Source organism: Peromyscus californicus, unplaced genomic scaffold (genome assembly GCF_007827085.1).
Source record: "Peromyscus californicus insignis strain IS unplaced genomic scaffold, ASM782708v3 Scaffold_1__1_contigs__length_55948999, whole genome shotgun sequence".
Taxonomy (NCBI): domain Eukaryota; kingdom Metazoa; phylum Chordata; class Mammalia; order Rodentia; family Cricetidae; genus Peromyscus; species Peromyscus californicus.
Genome location: NW_026294492.1, coordinates 12,354,565 through 12,369,033, shown reverse-complemented (window position 1 = coordinate 12,369,033; position 14,469 = coordinate 12,354,565). Strand labels below are relative to the sequence as shown.

General features: G+C 37.2%; 1 protein-coding gene across 2 annotated transcripts in view; it reads left to right on the top strand.

The window, feature by feature from the left end:
- Positions 1-14,469, top strand: part of Smc6 (structural maintenance of chromosomes 6) — a 59,841-nt gene that overhangs the window by 3,766 nt on the left and 41,606 nt on the right. For both annotated transcript variants that reach the window (XR_008220130.1, XM_052745887.1), the window contains exons 2-8: positions 1,892-2,034; positions 3,972-4,089; positions 6,259-6,364; positions 11,745-11,881; positions 12,473-12,534; positions 13,374-13,454; positions 14,208-14,309. Coding sequence is in view for 1 of the 2 variants with exons in the window: in XM_052745887.1 (XP_052601847.1) it covers positions 1,897-2,034; positions 3,972-4,089; positions 6,259-6,364; positions 11,745-11,881; positions 12,473-12,534; positions 13,374-13,454; positions 14,208-14,309 (744 nt within the window). In the remaining variant the exon portion in view is untranslated. The remainder of the gene's footprint in view (positions 1-1,891; positions 2,035-3,971; positions 4,090-6,258; positions 6,365-11,744; positions 11,882-12,472; positions 12,535-13,373; positions 13,455-14,207; positions 14,310-14,469) is intronic.

Genomic DNA, 14,469 nt, shown 5'->3' with positions numbered 1-14,469 from the left:
AACTATCCTGCTCTTTCAGTATACTCAAGCTCTCAGAAGAACCTTTCCCTTTCTTGTATCTGTTGTACCTTTTATCTTGTTAGTAATAATGTTTTTACTATTTATTGCCTATATCTCACACTCAGGACATTCATACATGTTTTTTGAAAGTCTGTCATCTTTAAATCTCAAAATGATTCCTGTTTAAAAGTTAGGAGGATCCTTCTGTATCTCTCAGATGCAAGTTGCCTTGGCAACCTAGCAGACTCCAAATCCCAGGCTATACCCAGCAAATAAAAAGCAGCTTCATTATGAAGTATTGAGTGTAGTATCTTTTGTGTAGTGTAGACTAGTATACATTGTGAGTTCATCACACTTAGCCTCGTGTACCTGCCTCACCCCAGTTTTATTTGCCAAACTGCTTTCTAATGATGAAGTACTAAAGTCAACCAGGCTATTTCTGAGTGCTTTCTGTCAGATCGTCTATTAATCATTAATAAAAACAATGCCTCTCTTTCTCTAGTAATTTATAAATTATTACTAAATAATTGGTAAAGGAATAGAGAGTGGAGGAGACAGAAAGTGTTGCCGGGAAATAATGACCTGGTGGTATTTGGGGAATTTAAATTAGCCACAAGCTAAAACCACCATAAATTGATTCTTGTGGTTAAGTGATTAGAAAAAAAAGTATTTGGTTTTGAAGTTTTGGCTTCTATAAGAGATTTGAGATAAATAGTAAACTATTTGTGCCAGACAGTAGTGGCACATGTCTTTAATCCCAGCACTTGAGAGGGAGAGGCAGGCGGATCTCAGTGAGTTCAAGGTCAGCCTGGTCTACAAAGAGAGTTGCAGGACAGTTAAAACTGTTACATGGAGAAACCCTGTCCTGAAAAAACAAAACAAAAAAAACCAAAAAATTAAACTATTTCAGATAAAGATGCTAATATGATACAGTTGTGATTAATGATAATATTCCTTGGAAAGGTATTAGTTTAGGTTAAATGTCCTTTGGATGCTAATAAGTCTTTTATTAAAGATACATGATGTCAGAGTGGCACAGAGTCCAAGTCCTTTAGAAGTGTGATTTACCAGTTCTCAGATTGTATAAAACTGCTTTTGTGTCGCCTGAAATCTTACTAAGGGTCTTACATGTTCTGACATGCAGCCCAGGACTGGGGATATTTGTGCAGTTCCCAAGGTATATAGACACTGCTTTCTGATCTTTGGACTGCGTGCTGAACATCAAGTCTACAAATCATCTTATGTATGTCCCCACTGCTCTAACTTTGTTTTTTTTACAGTTCATGACTTTAGCAAGGGCAGTGTCTAGTGTGTTTTTTAATACTTGGTTTATGACAATTGAAATGCACTATCTAGGGAACAGGGAAACTACTAGTGTGAGGTATCTCTGCTTCAAAATGTGTCCCTTTGGGAAATAATGTAAAAATTAGCTTATTTGATTAATATTACTTTATAAGTTATAAAAGTTGAATGTTGTAATAGTTTCAGGAGGGAGTGTGTCCTGTCTACTAATAGGAAACCAGAAGACACCATTTTACCAATAAAATATTTTTCTCTTTAGTGTGTTTGGGAAGAAGATATTCAGCTAGGCTCTTAACGATTTATAGCCATGAATAATTATGAGGTAAAAATCAGCTGATATGTACGATCCTGGTGATGGTGGCTTTGTTCTTTAAGACACTGTAAAATTATTTTCTTACCTGTCTGGAAACTAGAGGTCTAGCTCAGGTCTTGAGGGACTAACAGCATCAGTAGGGGTGCCTTTCTTTTTGAAGGTTCTTTTTCCTTAAAATTAAAGGAGTTTTCTGTGATTTATTTTGTTCATTGTTTATTGAATAGTTTTTATATGCTATCATTGGCTTATATTATGTTACTGTAAATATTTGTTCAGATCTGATGGCCAAAAGAAAGGAAGAAAATTTCTGCTCTCCTGAAAATGCTAAAAGGCCAAGACAAGAAGAACTGGAAGATTTTGATAAAGACGGAGATGAGGATGAATGTACAATATCTTTCACTAATGGAACCTCTACTTTGGTAAGCACAGAATTCCAAAATAATGCATTTCAATTGGTTTGTTTCTCATGGCCATTTTGTATATCATATTTAATAATAATTTGTAGCCCGGTCATAATTTGTAGTCTGGAGAAAGCATAAGCATTTTAAAGAGCTGGGTAAAAATAGCTTCGGATTTTGAAGTTATTAATAATTAGAAAACTTAAAGAAAATAACAGGACAAATAACTAAATCTTTAAATAAAATGAACAAACCTGTAGTAAGACCAATAGGGAAACAAGACATAAATTACCAATGTCGTGAATAGAATAGAGGCCACGGTTACTGACTTGACCCCCTAAGAACTTTAAAAGAATAAGGAGATACAATTGTCCTTCACATTTATATCTGAGATATCATTGTATACTCATCAGAATTATCAAGTACAAAATAGTGATATCACCAGATGGTAAGAATGCTTTGAATTGGCCAGGCGGTGGTGGCACACGCCTTTAATCCCAGCACTTGGGAGGCAGAGGCAGGCAGATCTCTGTGAGTTCAAGGCCAGCCTGGGCTACAGAGTGAGCTCCAGGAAAGGCGCAAAAGCTACACAGATTGTTTCTGTGAAAAACAATATAAAATTGCAATATAACCTAGCATTTGTTCCCAAGAAATGAAGATTTATTTTAGTACAAAGCATAGTATATTTTTAGTAGCTTTAGTCACAACAAGTTAAATTCAAAATAAGTCCACATGTGATTTGCTGAGTATCCTGTGGTACATCCATTCCATGAAATACTGCTTAGCTGTGACAGAGTCAAAAGCAGACAATTAAGCTGAGTGAAAAAGCCAGTCTCCAAAGATTATGTTTTGCCTAAGTCCATTTATTTGACATTCTTGGAATAACATTTACAGAAATAAAGAACAGATTAGTGGACAAATGGTTGATGTGGGTTGAAAGGAATGTGATGGTGATTATGATCCTTCCAACATAAGGGATTGCTTGTGAGGGTAACACAGTGTATCTAGACTGTCAGTGTCGGTGTCTTACCTGAGATATCATGCTTTATTAAAATGTTTGAATTGGTGAAGCTGGGTGAAGAGTACATAGGGTCTCATTTCTTAATAATTGCATGTGACTCTTCAGTTACCAAAAAGTAAAAATTTGTAGAAATTCTTGAATCATAATACCTGATAATCTACTTGTACAATGATGTAAATATTTTCTGCTTTTTAATAAGGTGTGTGGCTAGAATTAAGATGGAGTTTCTAAAGAATCCATTAAAATTGCTGATCACATTAAAATGGTCTCTAAAATGTTAGGACTGACAAAAATCTGGTTGGTTTATTCTGGTACTTAATCTATGGGGTGCAGGTGAGTACTATTGGCCAAATACTGATTAAACCATTTAATAATATTAATCCTGACGTTTATTTATAATATGGGAGCTTTTTCTGCTTACAGATTTGGGAATCCTACTTTTTCCTCTAGAGACAGGGTTTCTTTATATAGCCCTGACTGTCCTGGAACTTGCTTTGTAGACCAGGCTGGCCTTGAACTCACAGAGATTGACTGCCTCTGCCTCCTCAGTGCTGGGATTAAAGTTGTGCAGCACCACTCCTGAGCAAATCCTATATTCTTTCTACATTGCTAAAAGTCATTTGACTCTTGTAAGTGCCTGAGACAGACTGTCAGAAGAAAGGCATCTGTACAATGCTCTTTGAGTTCTTTATTATGAAAATGGAGTGCCATGGCAGAGAATGAATTCCATGGTCAAACCTTGGGCAGATAGTGTGTAGAATTACTGATAACCTAAAATTCCATTTTATTTACTGATTCTCATTAAAGTTATTGTTGCTCACTTGATACAGCTTTTCATTGATAAATACTACTAGTCTGTCAGATGCTTGGGTATTTGTAATCATTGGATTAGAGAGATTGATTTTTTTTTTATCCTCAATTTCTTTGTTGTTAATAGACTGCAGCAGAAGTTGGAATAATTGAGAGCATTCAGCTAAGAAACTTCATGTGCCATTCAATGCTTGGACCTTTTAAATTTGGTTCTAATGTCAACTTCGTTGTTGGCAATAATGGAAGTAAGTGCCTTTGCCCTCTTTAAACTCTAATTTGTGATGAGAGTGCATGAGCTTTTTGAAATAGGTGACTATTAATGCTGATAAATATTTGGGTCTAAACTTTGTGGCTTCCCAATACTTTCTCAGTTTATACTTCAAGGAAATACTGAATTAATTTCAGATATGTTATTTAGTAGGTATAAACATTTCCTTCCTTTTCTGTTGTCTTTTAGATTTATTTATTTTTATGTGTATGAATGTTTGCCTGCATGCATGTATGTTGACCATATGCATGCATTGCCCTCCGAGGTCAGAAGATGGCTTTGAAGCCCCTGGAACTGCAGTTACAGATGGTTGTGAGCCAGGTGTTGGGAACTGAACCTAGGTCCTGTCTAAGAGCAGCAAGTGCTCTTAACCACTATGCCATCTCTTTCTTTCTCCTTCCATAGGTCCATACATCATTCCTTTCTGCTTCCTTTTTTTTTCTTCTTTCTTCTTTCCATGTTCTTAAGATAGAATCTCAGTTATTTTGTTCAGACTTGCCTCAAACTGCTGGGCCCAAGGAGACTCCTATCTCCTCAGTATAAAGGCACCACAGCAACCTGGTGTAAACACTAGATAGGGCACAGATGAAGTGTCTTAGAAATCCAAAAAATGGAACTGACAATCCATTGTTGTGATCAGTGGTTTTTATGAGATTGTATTTTTGCTGGTACTTGGATGAAATTTAGAGATTTCTTAAGACTCATTTTGGCAAGAAGCTGAGATATTCTAGGCACAGTTGGCTCATTCTCAGATGTTGAGAGGAGAGAAGATGTATATGGAGAATGGGCTTATGTTGTATCATATGGAACATGGTGGGAAAGGGCAGAGTATGATGGAGAGTTATATTGTATATAGTATTGTTGAGGGTCTTAAAGGCTTGATAAAGGTTTTAGAGTTTTATTCAGTTGACAATGGGTAGTCAGTTAAAAAATTTTGAGTGATGGATTGACATGGGCAAGATTGTTATGACAGACTAGCTCCATTGTATCAGTTGATGGTAGACAAGCCAGGTGCTGGGTGACTGAGATAGTGTACAGTCTACCACCTAGTGACAGTACTAGGCAAGGAAGTTAGATCTGTGTAGCTCCATAGTCCCTTTCTTTATTGTTGCTGCCTCTGTCTGTCATTCAGGGAAGCAGGAAAATGAACGGAGAAAAGGATCATTGTACAGGGAGGGTGCAAAGTACAAGAAGTAAGGAAAGAATCATGGATTCTCAAGATGTGAGAAATTTGAATGGTTTCTTTTATAAAACTTAATAAAGGTGAATTAACTAAAGCATTATACCTGGTAGTAAAGAAAAAAGAGTAAGAACTTGAAAGGCATTCCAGGAACTAAATCAAGATAATCATTAATTTCTGTTGGCTAATTTGGTGGTATGTTGTAGAAGATAACGAACTGTTGTATTTCATTGATTGGTGGATGATGAAATTCAGAAAATGGTTACTGTATCTGAATTCCTTAGAGATTTTCAAAGTGGAGTTTTTGATGTTTTATATCTTTTAGAGTAAAAAGAGTTATACTTCAAAAATTAAACATAAAAGAACTAGAAAAATGAATATTAAAATTAAAGGCCAAATACTAAAATTTAAAAATATTAAATTAAAAATTGTCAAAATATTAAATTACAAATATATGATTTTCCTTTTTTTTCTATTTAATATGTTCAGTGAAGACGTGCTGATTCCAGGATGCATCATATAGTGAGACAGCATGCCTTCCCATGTGGAATTTCTTCCATTTGAGAGCTATTTTAAAGTTTCTGTGCCTAAAGATTTATGATGAAAGGACTAGCCATAATTAAGTTAGAATGTAATGGCAAATTATGAAAATTAATTACATATGTAAATGCAATTGGCAGTTGATGCACCAAGATGATAGACTGAGTTTCCGGTTGAAAGGGTAGTGGCCATTTCCTCCTTCCTTATTGTGGGTACAGATTTGGTAACGGAAATGTCGAGTTTTTCCTACTGGTGATAGTGAGGTAGTCCTTGATGTGAAACTTTGATTTACCACCTTAGCACTGGAAGAGAATGATAGTTGAATTTGTAACAGTTCACTTCAGGTTGGGACAAATTCAGCATCTTTTTGAATAACGTTATCAAGTCAGCATTTCCTCTTTATGAGTTTTCACTGTGTTTCTTTAGGTGGAAAGAGTGCTGTGCTCACCGCTCTCATAGTTGGTCTTGGTGGAAAAGCAGTTGCTACTAACAGAGGATCCTCTTTGAAAGGTTTTGTGAAAGCTGGACAGAAGTAAGTGTTGTGCGCCGAGCTCTTACTCTCTAGTACGAAGCATGCTTTAGAGCCCTGGAGAGCGGGGCTCTCCAAGGAGAGGTTTCATACGGTAGGCCTTTGTCCTGCCTTGTGGCCAACATGGCCTTCCACTTCTGTTATTATCTAGGCAGATAGCCTGTGTTACCGGTACTGTGCACTGCCCGCTTAAACTTGTTACTTGTATGGAAAAATGGCAGTGGCAAATTTATATATTTTTTAAACAAATATTTATAAATATACCTTTGTGGGTTTTGGCCTAAACTTAGTATCAGCAGTCATACTACCGTGGTAGGGATGAGAGCAAAGTCAGTGATGGCCAACTTGTTCTGCTGAGAATTTCTTTAGGCTTTCTGTGACTTCTAGAAAAGTGTCCTATCTCTGGCTCTGTGTCTCTTATTCAGTGAATGGGATTTTAGGACCACAGTCACAAGTCTACTGTCTGGACCCTTGATGAACAGTCATAATACTGCTTGGTGGTTTAACATTCATTCTTTTTTTTTAAATTTTTTTATTGAAACAGGATACTTTGTAGCATAGGCTGTCCTTTAACTTGTTATGTAGCAGAGGCTGGTCTTGAACTTCTATCCTTTTATCTCTGCTGTCCCAGTGCTGGAATTGTAGATATGTTCAGTTGTGTCTGGCTACATTCATATCTCTGTCAGACATTGCTTTCATATAAATAACTATATCATTTGTCTAATTTTAGATCATTGATGTTGGAGCCCTTTGCCCGCTAACAGCCCTTTTTGGGGGGAGTCAGGTTGGGGCTGTCCTCCCTCTTCCTGCTCTTCCTTCCTTTGCTTACCTTCTGTTAGGCAAGGACTGTCCGCTTAGCAACACTCCCAGTTCCTCTTGTTTTTGACACTGCCCAAGATACCCTCTACAGGGGTCTTAGTTTCTCCTAATAATGCCCAACTTTGTTACATTCTCTTACAGTGTGTAGATGTTGATTCTGTCTGTTGAAAACTTGGATAGTTGATACTAATACATGACAGAACATGAGACAGATTTTTTTCTGTTTGGTGTTCTCTCCATTTTTCTCTTTATTTTAATACTTAAAAGTAGAGGAGGAAAAAAAAGTAGAGGAGGAATATGATACAAATGAAGAATGCTAGTTTCTTGCATATTACTGAGGAACTTAGAAATCTTAATCTTAATCCAGGATTCCCAGTTGATACAAGAGAAGAAAAGTTACACAGGAAGTCATTTCTCATACTTGGCTTAGAAAAGAACTATTTGAAGACAGTTTTCTAGTATAGTTTTTGTTTTTACTTATCTTACTGGAATTCTGTCCCAACAAATATTTCACTTGGCCTTCTTCTCTAAACATGTTGTCTTTTGGACAACCTCAAGATCATGCCAGATTGATGAACCAGGCTATTACGGGACAAGTGTATAGATTTCAGCTATAGATATAGTAAGGTAGACTTAAAATCCTCAGTGGAGCAGCCCATTCTGCAGAAATAAGAGTCATTAAAAAGCAAAGACAGTTTTATGGGTACTAAATGTTTCAGAGGGGGAGGAAGACAAGGAGAACTCTTCGTGAGGTTGTTTGTTTTTGAGACAGGGTCTCACTCTGTAGCCCTGGCTGGCTAGAATTGCTGTGTAGCCCAGGCAAGCCTCAAATTCACAGAGACCATGTGCCAACAGTTCTGCCCAGCTACTTGGTGTTAGAGGCTCTTCTTTTAGCTCTATTTAAAGAAAGGTTACTAAAGCTACATTGTGGCCCCATACCTGTAATCTTGGCACTGGGGAGACAAAAGAGGTGATGTTTGCTGTATTTCCAAACCAGCCTGGACTGGTGGTGATTCCAGGCCAGCTAGGGCTGTGTAGTTAAGACTTGGTCTCCCAAAACAAATTATCATTTGCTGTTATTACCTCCGCTTTAGTGCTTTAAGATATATACATATTCCCTTTTAAGGCAATTATCCTTGAAAATCAGCTATTGTGTAAGCGATTAGTTTTTCAGCTATAGTCAAGACATGTCTCAGAAATTTATGCTTGGGTCCCAGTACTTCCCAAATTGGGGGGAGAGGTTGGAGTATTTAATGAGACATAAAACATTGCATGGCTAGTGAAGGAAGCCAGTCAAACACTCAGTCACAAATTCTATACAGTTTTATGACTCTATGTAGTTAGAATGGCTGTTCTAAAGCATTGGAGTTCTGCTTAGGGTTTTGTACTTTAACTAATAAAACTTAATTTTTTTTCTAGTTTTAGTTTTGCTTTTTTCCTTTTGTAGTGGCGGGTAAGTGAAAAAAGTAATTGATATTGAAAGTGTAAGAGCATGGTACATTAAAATTTTTAATTGAACTTTTATTATATCAGTTCTCAACCTGTGGGTTGAGACCACTTTGGGGGTCGAGCAACCCTTTCACAGAGGTCACCTAAGACCATTGGAAAACATAGATCTTTACAATTCGTGACAGTAGCAAAATTACAGTTATGAAGTATCAATGAAAATAATTGTATGGTGTTAAAGCGTTCCAGTGTTAGGAAGGTTGAGAACCACCGCTCTATTCCAAGATACTGGTGTATTACCTGGGCAGGCAGGTAGAGCAGTCCTTGAGAAGTAGATAGCTAGGAGTAATGAAACAGTTGGGCCATTAATTTAGAAGTACTCATGGTTGTTTCAGACACAGTTTCCTTTTTGTCTGGCTGTTTCTTTGTGTGTGTCTTTGTAGTTCCTTCTTTGGTTCTCCTCTGCCACCTTTCCTGTCCTTGCTTGTTTGTTTTTGAGACAGGGTTTTTCTGTGTAGCTCTGGCTCTCCTGGAACTCACTTTGTTGACCAGGCTGGCCTCGAACTCAGAGATCTGCCTGTCTCTGCCTTCTGAGTGCCAGGATTAAAGGTGCGCCACCACCGCCAGTCAGCCAGTCCCTTCTCTTGGTTGGTTCTGTTTCACTGTGTGCGAGCTTCCTTCCCTGTCATTTGTGGTAATGGAGTATGTGACTTTCACCTGTGGAGTTTGTGTTCTGTTTCTTATTCCTCCTCTTAGAGTCTTGGCTACTCAGACTCCATGTGTGCAGAGTTACTAATACTTGTGTGTGTGTGTGTGTGTGTGTGTGAAGAAGTGAGTTTTGTCTCTCTGATTCAGTCAGTGACTGGGGGTCTGTGGCCTTTTGTCATCAGTTAGGCTCATTTGCCTAGAGCTCCTGCTTCTCTCTGCAGGCCTCATCATCTCACAGACTGGTTTTGCTGTTGAATCCTCCAAACTATAGCTCTAATGAACCATCATTTCTTGACTTGGTCATGTGGAAATTGGAATTAAGAAAACTTTATTTTAGATTTACAGAAGTGTTACAAAGATGATACAGTGTTTCTTCTATATTTCTCACCCAGCTTCCCTTACTGTTGATTAGGGGTCACTAAGATGTCTTTAACCAAACTCTGTAATTCACATTAGTGGAGTCTTAACTGAAGTGTAGGCTTATTTTCCTGAACTTGAATTGTAAGAGTCTCGTGGTTCGATGCAGACTTGCATCTATTTAGCCTAGTTTTTGGAGATGGAGATGTAGACTGATAGGTGGATAAGTCCATCTTGCGAAGAGGAGGATGGGGGTGTAAATACAGCAAATGCTGAGGTATATCTCCTGTCACATCTGTGGTGTACAGAGAAGCTCATCTTGAATATTTTCCTGCATTTCCTGTAAATGTCTTGTGGATTTGTCAATAATTTCATTTTATTAAAATAGTTTTATATGAGAAGGCATTAGTATTTTATCAGATGCTCACATGAATCAGGAAACACTGCCTGCTTTTATGTGTCAATTACAAATATGTCTTTTTACCAACATGTTTTTCTGCCAACTTTTATTTTAATGGCAGATAAGATTGATTTTAATGTATATCTTTTTATACACACGTGCACACACACGTCTTAGTTATTCTTTACTGCTGGGATAAAACACCATGACTGTCAGGTGGTGGTACATGTCTTTAATCCCAGCACTCGGGAGACAGACACAGGCAAATCACAGACACAGGCAAATCTCTTTGAGGTCAAGGCCTGGTCTGCAAAGTGAGTTCCAGGACAACCAGAGCTACACAGAGAAATCCTGTCTCAAAAAACCAAAAACCAAATGAACAAAAAACCCACCATGACAAGGCAACTTATAAAAGAAAACATTTAGTGGCTGTGGTTTCAGAGGGTGGAGCATAATGGTCGAGCAAAGGCATGGTGGCAGCAAGAGCTGAGAGCTCCTCACATCTTGATCCCCAGATAGGAGGCCGAGATAGCACCAGGAACCACACAAATCATTTAACACCTCAGTGCTTTCTTCAGTGACACACTTCCTCCAACACGGCCATACTCTGTAATCCTTCCCAGACAGTTCCTCAAACTGGGGACCAAGTGTTCAGACATGAGTTTGGGAGTCATTCTCATTCAGAACACCAAATTCTACTCTCTGGCCCCTATAGGCTCATAGCCATATCAGTGCAAAACACATTTAGTGCAACTTAAAAATGAGGAGCAAGCTAGTAAGCAGCACGCCTGCATGGCCTCTGCATCAGCTCTTGTCTCTAGGTTCCTGTCCTGTTTGAGTTCCTGCCCTGACTTCTTCAATGAAGGACTACATTGTGGAAGTACTTAATCATAACTTAATCAGCTGCTTTCTTACAGAACCCATTACTACCAGTTTAGGAATGGTACCACCCACAATTTCCTGGGCCCTTTCCCATCATTCGCTAATTAATTAAGAAAATGCTGTACAGCTGGATTTTACGGAGGTTTCAAAGGGGAATAGCAATAGCAGCCTTTATAGCAGGTTGCGGGCCAGCCAAGGGTTACATGCTGAGACCTTGTCTCAGATGGTAAAAAACCCCTTTTGTTAGTGTGATCTCTGATTATGTAATTCACAGTTGTCAGGAAGTATAATGCCAATTATATATGATGCTTGTGCTAAACTATAAAATGTAACTTGAGGGCCGGGCGGTGGTGGCGCACGCCTTTAATCCCAGCACTCGGGAGGCAGAGCCAGGCGGATCTCTGTGAGTTCGAGGCCAGCCTGGGCTACCAAGTGAGTCCCAGGAAAGGCGCAAAGCTACACAGAGAAACCCTGTCTCGAAAAACCAAAAAAAAAAAAAAAAAAAAAAAAAGAGAAAATGTAACTTGAAATAAAACTTCAATGTTTTCTACAAATAACGATATTAGTGTTATGCATACAATAGTCAATTTTTGATGAAGCTTCTCAGCTTTATTTTTCTGTCTGACACAGTGTCTTTAACATTATGTGATAGACTATGACCCTTAGTTAATCTTCTAACACATTAAGCAGATTGCTTAGGGGATTTGAAAATTGTAATCTAACGTGTTGTATTGTGCCGTTATGTAACTCAGGTTAACCTCATTGTTTCAGCTCAGCAGACATCTCAATAACATTAAGGAACAGAGGAGATGATGCCTTCAGGGCAAATGTGTACGGTGACTCGATAGTTGTACAGCAACACATTAGTGTGGACGGAAGTCGATCTTACAAACTAAAAAGTGAAAAAGGTTTGTTGATTTTTCTCAGTTCTTATAAAATATTAGTCAATAGTTGAAAGTTCTTGTGATTGTCCCTGTGATATCCTCCTAGTCTCTTGAAACCTCACTTTGTAACCTGCTTGGTTGTACAGGTAGAGACACACACACACATACTCGTATATATAGGTACATGTGTATATTACACTTAGTTGTTGCAATAGAACGTAAAGTCAACGCCATGTTCAACAGAATTAATTTGAAGTAAACTGTGTCATTTTGTTTTCAGCTGTAGGCTTCCTTTCTTCCCCTTGATTTCTACAGCTTAGAGCTGGCAGAGGTAGGAAAGGGCGTGAAGGAGGAGCTAAGTGTGCAGTTATTGGGAAGATACTGACTGGCACCCATAGGAAGGAAGACACATGCACTGTTACCACTTGTGGAGTTTTTCTTACTCTCTATTTGTGTAATGACTTACGTGTTACCCTGAAACTACAAGAATTTACTGGTATTTTGTTGTTGTTGTTGTTGGCCTGACAATAGCTGCTTACTATTTGCATTTTATAGATAATTGTACATTTCCCCTGTATTTCATGAGGAGTCTGGTCTTTGTATTTTTATAACCAGGCACCGTGGTTTCTACTAAGAAAGAAGAACTGATTGCAATTCTTGATCATTTTAACATCCAGGTAATTGCTAAATTTGTTTTTCAGATTAATTAATGAAAGTATCATTTTATTGGTGTGATTTTTTTTTTTTTTTTTGCCTGTGGCATGTGTATAAGTAAATAAGATGGCTTCATGATAAATTGGTAAGAGTATGTGTGCTCCATTTTTATTTAGTTGTATTGATTTTTTAGCATAGTCAAGAATATCTTGTTAAAATGTATTTTAATAATGGTATGAAATTTCCGTGCTGTATAGAGAATCACAGGCCCATTTCATAACTAATCAACGATACAAACTTTGGTGGTGCTGCTAATCTGAGGTTGGTGGCCAAGTGTCTGACAATATTACCAGGTCTTATTTTCAAGAAGGCAGATATAATTAAGGTCTAGGGAAGTGTTGTGAAACATATTTCTTGCTCCCTTCCTCTCTTTCTTCTTTCCCTTTGAAGTAAGGACTCACTGTGTAGCTCTGGCTGGCCTGGAACTCGCTATGTAGATCAGGCTGTCTGAGATCCTTCTGTCTGCCTTCCCTCCCAAGTGCTGGAGTTAAAGGTGAACACCACCACACTGAACTGTAAGCACTTTTTAAAGCAATAAAAAGCACCAGCATTTACTTAAAGGGGGTATTTTTAAAAATGCCGTTTTACTTAAAAATTTAATAGTTGTTGTTTTAATATTAAAAATGAAAAGTTTAGTTTCTTTGTTATAGTAGTCGTGTATAATTAACCTGTGAGTATTTGTAGCATCATAAATTGCTTTGTTTGTAGTACCATAGTTGTTATTAAGTAATAAGCACCCTGAATCTTTTACAGCATTAAAATAAAATACTTTTTAATGCCCTTTAAAAAAAATTTGTTTCAGGTGGACAATCCAGTTTCTGTTTTAACACAAGAGATGAGCAAGCAGTTCTTACAGTCCAAAAATGAGGGCGACAAATACAAAGTAAGAGAATAAACTAAGTATAAACCTAAGGTCATGCTTTCAGATACATAGAAACTTACTCAGATAATGGGTACTGAGATTTTTTTTTCCCCTTCAGAATCACCCACTTAAAGTAATATTGTAAAGTAGATTTAAACATTGCCAAGTAAGCTGTAAGTACAATTTTTGGTAGTTCTTCATTTTTTTTTCATCTTAAGAGAATACATTATTATTTTTTCAAATAACCTTCAAGAAAATCCAGTGGAATGAACAATTGGCCACATATTACCTAATACAAACTTTAAACCATTTAAAACTTTAAAGCTAAGGAATTATTTCATTACTTCTAAAACTTAGTATGTAGTCTTCTGAATGAGTTTTGATTCTTCCTAGTTTAGAAATTTTAGATGCATTAAGATCAAAGATAGGAATGCAATGCCATTTTTACTTTGAAAATAGAATTTGTGAAAAATGAAGGAATTTTTTAAATTTCCAAGTTGTATTATTTTCATGCTTAGAGTTATTTCTTTCATGGGGTATTAAGAGCTTTTGCAGTTGACTGTGTAGATATGGATATAGCATGTTCAGTAATTTTAATGTAAAATAAGGTTTGTTCCCTGTGTTTATATATATGTGCTTACGTTTTTAATGCCTTTTATATAATTGGTTTAAAAGTTTTGGGAGCTAAAATTGCCCCTCCCTCCTCCCTTTTTTTTTTTTTTGCACAGAAAAGCCTACAAACTCCTAAGTGTATTTTTCTTTTTGTTGATGTAGTTCTTCATGAAAGCAACCCAGCTTGAGCAGATGAAGGAAGATTATTCATATATTATGGAAACAAAAGAACGAACAAAGGAGCAGATAAATCAAGGAGAAGAGGTTTGTAAATACTGTAAATCTTTTTGAGATGAGCTCAGCTCCTAGATTACTTAAGGTAAAAGTATCAAAATTATATTCCTGTGTATAATAAATCTGTCTTCTTTAAACAAGTGGCCTTTTTTTCTAGCACACTGAATTATATGACATTTAATTAATGTGG